Here is a 10,580-nt window from a genome sequence, read left to right on the forward strand (position 1 = left end):
CTGTGCATGCGTGTGTGTTCCGGTGTGTGTGTGCATATATTTGTGTGTGTGTCTGTTCCTTTTTGTGTGCATGCATGTGTGTGTTGTGTGTGTGTGCGTGTTTGAGTGCACCTGTGTGCCTGTGTGCGTGCATGTGTGCATCTATGTGTTTGTGCCTTTTTGCATGCGTGTGTGATTGTGTGCTTGCATGTGTGTGCTTGTGCATGCATGTGTGTGCTTGTGCATGCATGTGTGTGCGTGCATGTGTATGTGTGTGTGTGTGTGTGTGTGTGTGTGTGTGTGTGTGTGTGTGTGTGCAGTTGGGCGTGTCGGGGGTGGAGTCCAGCTCGTCAGCCTCCGGGGCCTCTGTGTTCGTGGGGATGCTCCTCACCGGCCTGCTGTTGGCCGCCGGCCTCATCGGAGGCTACTGCTTCAAGAACCGTCGCACCCCCGGAGACAAGGGAACCCGACTGGTACGACCACGCCACCACACACCTCAGCTCCAGGCCCCCGTGGCGGATAGGAGGTCCCTTCCTCTCACAAATCACACTTTAGATTAGATTGATATCTAAATTCTGATGGAAGATCCGCTCAAATCTAGGAAGAGGGGACGTCTCACTTTCTTTTCTTCACGTTTGGTTTCGACCAATCATGTTACGGGTGGCAGGGGATTGCACAATTGGCAAATTCAAACGTGTCCAGCATCAGCCAATCATCAAAAAGTGTCAGTAAAATGTTCAAACTAGCATTGTGTATACTGGGCAGGGGGCACGGTAGAAATACACATTCAAATCCCCTTCTGGTAGCTTCATTCACTCGCACAGTTTTCTTTGGTAGAAAATCTCCGTAACAAAGCAGAAATCAAGGAGTAAGTCTGCCCCCTGCAGTCCCAATTTCTGTCCCGTCTTCCCCCAGAGGTTCTGCTATAACATAGTAAGCCACTGGATTCAAGATTAGTGATTCCCCGACAGAGGTTATGCAATGCAGGCTCCACTGGGTGTGCTTGAAAATAATTTGATTATGGTTTGTCATACTTTACAAAACAAAAATGACGATAAATCAAATACAAATAATTGTTGAATTTGTTAGGCAAGGCAAGGCAGCTTTATTTATATAGCACATTTCATACAGAGGCAATTAAAAGGCAAGTAGAAGTTAATTATATGTTGATTGCTAGAGTAAAAACCAGAAGTATATCTCAAAAAACAAAAAACTATTTGATTCCGATCCAGTTGTGCCATACCAAATGCTTTCCTCGATAATAATTCAGATTGTTTCCTTTGCAAAGCTTGCACAAACAACTGTATTTCTGACCTCATATGGTCTTCAAGCAGTGAGACCATATGAGGTCACACAGAACAAAGACTCTCCAAATTAAACTCAATCAGGAGAAAGGGCTGTGTTTGTGAGTGTGTGTGTGTGTGTGTGTGTGTGTGTGTGTGTGTGTGTGTGTGTGTGTGTGTGTGTGTGTGTGTGTGTGTGGGTGTGTGCGTGTGTGTGCGTGTGTGTGTGTGTGCGTGTGTGTGTGTGTGCATGTGTGAGAGTGATTGCAGATAATTCATTGAACAACTCCACCTAGGGGAAGTTTGTGATTCTCCTGGATGTATGTTGTTGTTTTCACATCTGTATCAGAATGGGACTATATTTTGGGGGAGGAATTGCTGCTAGTCTTTTTTATTGGGGGTGGGAGTTTGTTGGCCAGGTAACAGAGTACCATAGAGCACGAGTGTGTCGTCCGGGGGCCTCCGCCTTATTCTCTCTCACTGTATTTTCCTGCTGCTCTGCCTATTCCATCTCCCAGCTTAACACAGCTGGTTCTCTGTAACAGCTAAAACTTCACATGATGGATACCACATAACAGCATGAGTGTGTGTGTGTGTGTGTGTGTGTGTGTGTGTGTGTGTGTGTGTGTGTGTGTGTGTGTGTGTGTGTGCGTGTGTGTGCGTGTGTGAAAGAGTGTGTGTGTGAGAGTGTGTGAGCTGTTATGTTTGCCGAGATGGTGATTAAATGAAGACATTAACATGAAGTGTTAAAAGGAAAACCTCTGGATTTTTCGATCCTATTTCGACACTATGTTTTTCTGACCCAATTTTCAGATAATTTTCTTTCGCTAATGAATTTATCTTCAGTAGAAAATCTTTGTAACAAAACAGGAAAGAAGCGAAGCGTAACCTTTCACGTTCTGGTCTCTGGCCCAGCCTTTGTTCCCCCCAGAGGAGCGATTGAACATACTAGAACCGCTGCGCTCTAGACGAGGGAGAAAGTGTCCCAGTGCTCCGGCCTCTCACCTAGTGTGTTTGTCCCGTTGTGCAGGCGGAGGAGGCCTACCCGGTGGATGGGGAGAACCAGGGCAACACGCTGGTGTCCGTGGCCCCCCTAAACCCCCCTCCCGAGACCCAGGAGCCCGCCGAGACCACCGAGATCCCAGAGCCCAAGGAGCCGGTGGAGATCCCGGAGAAGCCCATCGAGAACGGAGAGGCCCCCGAGGAGGTGAAGGTGGACCCCCCGCCGCCCACCAACGGCACTTCCACCGCCGCCAAGACAGCGGACACTGAGCTGTAACAACATTAAACCACCATAGGGTAGACACCCCTACCCCGAAAAACACACATACACAGACACACACACACACACACACACACACACACACACACACACACACACACACACACACACATACACAGGCACGCACACACACACACACACACACACACACACACACACACACACACACACACACACACACACACACGCGCACACACACACATGCAAAATTTCCACCTCCCCATCCCGTCCACTCTCTCCGAGATTCCCGACACCAACCCTCTTTCCACTGGTGGAACACAAGAGCCAGGAGCACAGTGGACATGCTAAACTTGAACCATCCTTCACCCCCTCCCTCCCTCCCTCCCTCCCTCCCTCCCCCCCAACCCCAATCATTCTGTCAGGGCCTCTCCTCCCCCTATCGTGTAACCAGCCCTGCTACTAAACCAGCCGTCCTCCTCACAGAAGACGTTAAGCCACAAAGGAATTGGGTTGATTGAGTTCTGGGTTCAGCATTCTGGAGTCGCTGGCGTTGTGTGGCTGGGTGTGTGACTGGCTGTGTTTTACGAGGGTTATTAAGAATGATGACACCGGCCTCAGGAGTCACTGTGTCTCTCTCTGTCCACACCCAATACAAGCGGTCCCTCTGCACTTCATCAGCCTTAACTCGTTGGCCACACCTTCTTCTATCCATAACGCAAGCACAATTTTCTTAATAACCCCCCCCCCCCCCCCCCCCCCCTTCCCCACCCTTGTTGAGTGGAAAGGCAGAGGCCTGGACAACCAACCCCTCTGAAAGTATTCTTTAGGGCTCTGACCTTAGACTAGAGTTGTGATGTGATGTGTGTCTATGTTTGTACGCAAATCAGTATACCCATGGGTCATGCAGTGGTACATTCCAAATAAAGGTGTGGGTGTGTGTGCTCATGTGTGCGTGTATGTGTGTGTGTCTTTTGTGTACGTGTGTGTGTTATGTGAGACAGAGAGAGACAGTGAGAGAAAGGAAGAGTGAATGTCTTTTTTGTATCTATACTGGCATGGTATGTATCCATATACATCAACATTGTTTCCATATCCCCATTTGTGCTCCGTTTGACATTTCATTTCGGGTACCGTGCCCGGATGTGCATCGCATGACAGTAGCACTACAAAGCCAGTTGACAAAGTGATGGTAAGAAGCCACGGGGGCTTTAATCCCAACGCAACATGAAGACCCTACAATCACCCCTCCCACGAGACGCTCTATGCACCTCATCACTGCAACAAGACCTGCCAGCCTCTCTGAGACCAGTCTGATTCAGACAGAAGGTCCACCAGCCTTCTGTCTGTGGCGCCTCAGGCCCCGAGACCGAGTCAGGGGCCCCCTACCCGAGGGAGGGCCTCATTTTTGTCACTGCTGCCGAGTATGTTGTCAGTATTATAGTTTTTTAATACCTATTCTCTCTTTGTAATAGCGTTTTTTTTTTGCAGAACAGTGGTGTAAAATATGGCGATTGGACTGTTTTGGTTTCTTTTTCTCGTGCTGTGTACTCACATGTGCTTTGTTTTGTGCCAAATGATTATACTTGATCGCTTTTTGAATAAAATAAAAAAAGGAAGAGAGGAACATTTGGAATAACCGTTTTGTTTGGCACCTTCATAATGTAAGCCCTGTGACGTAACGAAAAAGATCATGGAAAAGGAGACAATGAACAACATTTAATAAAATCTTTTTTCCATTTTCCCAAAAAACAAGTCTGTTTTGTCTGTCCGTTTCAATAACCTTGCCCAAAAATAAAACTCATAAACAACCAAGAAACAAATGAACGCAACTTGTTTATCTGTTGTATAGTGGGGACACACTATTGCCTTGATAAGTTACAATGCAACACATGCAGCAAACAACCAATCACATGCATTCCTCTTGGCTGCCCTCATAAGTATACATCCTCCCTCACCAGGCACTGCGGATAGATCAATATTTACAGACAATCATCTGTACACGTGTACTGTGGGACAAGAGGAAAACAATACAGCATGAAGACATATGCATATACACATGCACACAAAAAAAAACACACACACACACACACACACACACACACAAACACAAGCTCTCACTCATTAAGAATGTAAATCCCTTAAGGTCGTACAGCTGGTTTGCATCAGCAGTAGTAATGACATCACTTCACAGCTTTATCATTCTCTGTTTGGGTGGGGCACAGAAAAACATGTCCAGCTGTCTGAATGGGACACGCTCCCTCTAACCATGTACTACAGACCTGACCCATGTGACCGGCACATTATTTAGATGATTCATTAGCAGGCTTCCTTCTCTTCATAAAGCAAATAGTGTGCATCAGAGGAGAGGTGTGCCTGTGATGTGTTTTTGCCTTTTGACTGTTTACATGCCGGTGCTATTCATAACCCTTGTGTGTCATCACACAAGTCATCTCAGCACAAGTCTTTCCAACCTGACATCCACCACCCCCCCCCCCCCCCCGAGCCCCTCGCCATGCAAACACCAGGCCTGCAAAGAGACGGCCACAGAGACATGAGCATCAGACACAAGCTAGCCCAAGCCTGTCCCCTGCTAAAGGGTCACCCATGTCTAATGTGTGAATTCCCGACTGCATCGATGTGTGTTGTTGTAATGCGGTATGCGCGCAAAGGCATGCTGTTGAGTTGCATGCAGGCTTGTCTCATCTTAAAATTCTCTCTGTCTGGCTCTACCTCTCTCTAGCTGCGGTGAAAGAGAGAGCAGAACCTTGACTGACAAGGTGCAGATGTTGTAGAATCACGGAGGGGAGAGAGTATAAGGGTGTGTGTGTGTGGGTGGAGGGGGGTGAGGGGTTAAGGTTCAGGGTATCTCCCAGGTGACCCCAATCCCTTTGGGCTCCACAATGACTTAGCTGCTACACCCTTCTGCTTAGGAGCGGTTGTATCTCAGCACATTAACTACCCCACCCATGTGCACTGGGGGAGAGTGTGTGGGTGTCAGTGTGAGTGTACATCCTTTTGGAACACGTCAAGCAGCACCACTCGAAGAACAACAGACACACACACACACACACACACACACACCTACACACACACACACACACACACACACACACACACACACACACACACACACACAGCCAACCAGACACACTGACAGACTGACAGACTGACAGACTGACAGACTGACAGACAGACAGAATGACAGACAGACAGACAGACAGACAGACAGACAGACAGACAGAGCATTGGTGTGTGTGTGTGTGTGTGAGCGGTCAGGCTCAGGGGTTAGAATCACATCTCGGCTGGATGTTTTCACGCCCGGGGCGGGGTCCCCCCACAATGTACTCACAGCTGCCAAGTACGTCATGATCCCCTTCTCCCTGCACGCCAAGACACACTCTGTCTCCCCTCAGTGAGGGGGTGAAGCTCAGCCTTTGATGGTGACCTCTGTTGACAGCGGATCAAGCTCAACGGTGGATACAATGTCCCGGTGCCAGCAGTAGGTGGACATCACAGGGAGATGAACCCAGGTGCTTCTTTTTGGTAACAGGACGCGCTTTAATAGACCAAGAACAACCACTCTTTTCTTTTAGCATGGGCCTGGGCCAGTGGCTGACAGGGAGGGTGGATCACGGCTGGACTAGTTGAACACCTTGGCCGGCTGAACACAACACAACACTATACTTTTTTACAATATGACAACAACAACTATAAGGGTGTAAAGGTATTTTTAAGGTTTAGTCCAAAAACAAAAGATAGCGGTGCAGTTACCAGACTGGAACAACAGGCTTAAGCAAATGTAGCTTAAGTTCAGGAAGACGACATTAACCTTCTATTTCTCACAGCTCTATGTTGGGTTCTAAATTCTCTCGTGGTGGTCGCAGGCTCCTCCACTTCATCTCTCAACCAATCAGGATCTCATGCATTAACAGGAGTACAATTGCGCGCCAATGCACAGAGTATATATTCATGTTTGTCTCTTGTCTGTTGTTTTTATTGAGACTTGTTGCAGATGTCGGCAAGCTTCAAACACTCGCCATTAGATGCGATTCCTTTCATCGAGGTTCTACGTTGGCCAACAATGAACCGGCTTCCATTTCATCTGTTCCGAGGTGTAGGAGCTCCCGGATCACCAGAGGCCAAACCCTATAAACCTGCACCCTAAAATACGCTGCAGCTAAGAGCCCACATCGCCAGGATTCAAGGATTAGCCTGGTTCTAGCCTGATTCTCGCCTGGTTCCAGCTTGATTCTAGCCTGGTTCTAGACTGATTCTAGCCTGGTTCTACCGGTCTGTCTTGCTGGGTATTTAAATCATGTGAGGGCCACCCCCCACCAGAAATCATCGGTTCAGCTCCAGCCGACACCAGCGCGTTCTCAACATAATGCAGGCCCTGATGAGTCACTAATCGGTCCCCCTTACCCTTCGACTCCTGGCTAAAGGCGCTGGGAATCCTGGGAGCTCCAGGTCTTCAAATCAACATCTCACCAACTTTCCCATCCCCCCTCATCAGTGCCTCGTCTCATCGACCCCGCCCCGTCCCTAAACGCTCCCTAAACCTCTCTCTAGCTCCGCCCTGTCTGCTCTACCTTCTGGTAGGCCATTCATTCTTCAAGGGTAAAAACTTCACAGTTTCTCTCTAAATTCTGCCATCAATAGGTCCTGATAAACGTTGCCAAAAGATAACTTTTCTAGCAACTCCGCTTGAAAAGGGACTTGTATGTAACAGACCAGAAGGACTTTCCAGGAGGAAGGTGGGCGTGGTGCATATAATAAACAGATGGATCCAGGTTTATTGTGTTCTTACTTACTGGCCAATTAACTCACTTAAGACCCCAAGTTAATTGCTAACTCACTGGGCAGTTGGCCATCCATTACCATCCATTATATTAAAGGTCCCATGGCATGCTACTTTATGGATGCTTTTATATAGGTGTTAGTGTGCCCCTACTAACACAGTATTTGAAGACGTTCAAGAAATTCAGCCTTGGTGGAGAATTTCAGCCACTACGAGCCAATACCACAATGAGCTTTCCACAAGTGTGCTGTTTTTTAGAGGCGGGTTGAGGTGGAGGATGGGGGTGTGGCCCTGAGCAGCTTGCGGCCACGGAACCATGCGCTAGTGTTTACAGTGGATGTGTCGCAATGGCTCAGATTCATAATATCATCTGGAGGCGCACACAGCTTTTGTCCGTGTTCTGTATATATTCTAGAACACTCCGGGTGCTCCGGCGGGAGACCGGGAGCTCTATATCTAAATAATATAATATAATATATAGATATCTATATAATATAACATATATATTATCACGGCCAAAAGCTGTGTGCACCTCAGGATGATATTATGAATCTCAAACGACTGCGTCTGGTTCTCCGACATCTCTGGTTCTTCAACTTCCACGTCAATCTGAAGAGGACTGAGCGGCAACATGGAGGAGAATGGGATTGTTGCCTGAGATTATTGCCCGGGATTGTGTCCCGCCTGAGCCCCGCTGCCGGGGCTCCTTTCCCCCAATTCCTTTTTAACCATGGCTTCTATAAGGGCCACATTCTCTGGGCGGGCAAAGCAGGGAAAGGGGAGGTAACCTTGCCCCTTATGACGATATATATATATATATACATTTGGGGCCAAATTCCAAATCCGCGCGCCTGAACTTTAATTTTTTCAAAGTCGGAGCAGGAAACCTAGTGCTTGTTTTACACCTAACGCCATTTCTAGCCACTGGGGGACCATAGGCAGGCTAGGGGAACTCAAATTAATGTTAGAAAACCTCATAGAGTGAAATGTTCATGCCATGGGACCTTTAAAAACAAGTATTTAGCAGCTTCCATAAATGTATCTTGGTTTGTCCAACACAAGTAAACGCGTACGAACTGCCCTGGCTAGGGCAGTTTGGCTCTACCGAGCCAAATCCACAGGTTTGGATTCTGTGTTAACGCAGAAAGATGGGAAAGAGAATTCATAAGTATTTAGGGAAAAACAACAGGGGTGCAAAGAGAATCTGACTGCAACTCCACTAGGCTACTGGATTATTATTTCCCCCCCTGCATTCTCAGCTTGTTGTTTCATGAAGGCTGTATAAACATGAAAATTCGATGAAAAATACCACTTCATTACCATGATCGAAATGGAATTGAGAGGGGCGAGTTGAACGATGGCTGATTTATATCTGGACGCAGACAATGGCAACAAGTAACCTGGAGTCTTCTAAAGGACCAAATCCTTTTGAAGAAGTTTCAGGCCAGTTTCAGTCTGTATCAGGGAAGGCAGGGGGAAAGTGTGACAAGCAGGAAGAATTGCCCTCATCTGTAAAACATGGTGACGGGAGAGTCAAAGTCTTCAGGGGTCTTATTAAAACTCATTCACTTTGGTTTTAAAGTTGAAACCCTTTTTAATCTAGAAACGGAATTCATTAATGCGTCAAAATAAACTGCATGTGTGTGTTTAAACTGTATATAGCAAAAATACAGGTTAAACGTTTTATTACTTTATTTAACAGTTTGTAAAAGAAGTTTCAGCTTTGTTGATTCCAAAAGCAGAATTAGAACCATAAAGAAAATGTAAACGTTTGAAAAAATAAATTCAGACTGCATCATGGGAAAGGAGAAGGAATGTGTTCTTTGGATGCGATGACGCTGTCCATATTACACACCGGACCCATTGAGAAGGTTAATATGCAGCAGCAGTGAAGTTGGTGTTCACACATTAGGGAGTAACCAGAAACACCCAACACATCCATGCTATAGCTATATCCGAGTCTTGCCTAACTCGCAACAATACTTCTCAACAATTGGCTATGTGACATATTACATATTTCTTCCTGTGTTTATATATTTTCCTATATACGTACTTACATTCATAGTAAATCATATTGAATCATCTTCAATTAAAAGGGTTCAATTGAAAACCAAAGATTATTAGATGTTATATTTTGTTCCATAAACAATGGAAATCAGGACCCTCTGAGGGATGATCCATCCGCAGAAAGCCGTTCTGCTGTCATTTGTCTGTTAGGAAACATCTGCTGCAGGAAACTATGTGGAAGGAATTATCTCTTATTTTCCATTCATGTAAGAGTGATACAAGATAAAGTCTAACAACCCCTTTCTTATATTCATATATGTAGGCCTAAGTAAATGATGCAAGGTAGGCAAGTAACTCCAGATGCCTTCAGGAAATTGCCACCTTTAGGAAAGATACTTCATTAATTAGATTAAATTACATTAAATCAGAGTTCATATGATGAGTGATTGTACAATGTACACATTGACATCTGATTTGCATCTGATATCCATAATCATCTTGAGAATGACGTCAGCTGCAAATAGCATGGCTGTCATGAGTTGTGCACATAACACTAACAATACTAAAATAATATTGACATTTACAATGATTCTGCAGCGCACATTAACAGACATTAACAACAGCAGATGACCTTTAAACCCATAAGAAAGCCCTCATGGATATGTGCGAGTATAAATAGGCAAATAGTCCCATTGAACAGTCCTTCCAGAAAAACGCGATTATGCGATCGCATAATTCAACGCATAATCAGCCAAAGTCCGCATATTCATGCGGGGGCCGCATTTTCGCCGCATAAATTGCAGATTTCAGCGCAAAATATGCGGGGCGTGCATGATTTCATAATCCCCGCATTTTCGTTGCAAAAAAATCACATATATCTTAGTTGAAAGTTGAAAATGTTGCGATTACTTCACACAAGAGCAGCCATGGAAACGTTATGAAATGACGTAATTACGCGACGTGAATGTCTTCGAAAAGCTGCATTTTTCGCAAGTTCCCGCAATTTTTGCAAGTTCCCACAATTTCATCGCATAAAATTGCATAAATATGCCGCATATTTCATCGCATTTTTTAAGAAAACGTGCCGCATAATCAAGGATTTTTGGCCGCAACAATCACAAATAAACGCTGCATTTTTCTGGAGGGACTGATTGAAGAATATATTTCAATCAGAAGACACTAGCATTTAAAACGAACCACAAGATTTATTGACAACACGTTTGGCGATAAGGCACCGTCAGATTTTTCTTCATGGGGAGGAGGGATCCAT

General features: G+C 45.9%; 1 protein-coding gene across 1 annotated transcript in view; it reads left to right on the plus strand.

Moving 5' to 3' along the window:
* The window catches only part of cd34 (CD34 molecule), an 18,652-nt gene extending 14,469 nt beyond the window's left edge, over window positions 1-4,183 (plus strand). Inside the window, exons 7-8 of the mRNA XM_079742053.1 lie at window positions 300-452; window positions 2,293-4,183. Coding sequence (XP_079598179.1) covers window positions 300-452; window positions 2,293-2,541 — 402 coding nt within the window. The 3' untranslated portion in view covers window positions 2,542-4,183. The remainder of the gene's footprint in view (window positions 1-299; window positions 453-2,292) is intronic.
* The last annotated feature ends 6,397 nt before the right edge of the window (window positions 4,184-10,580 follow it).

The sequence above is a fragment of the Pollachius pollachius genome (genome assembly GCF_949987615.1).
Source record: "Pollachius pollachius genome assembly, chromosome: 8".
NCBI classification, from domain to species: domain Eukaryota; kingdom Metazoa; phylum Chordata; class Actinopteri; order Gadiformes; family Gadidae; genus Pollachius; species Pollachius pollachius.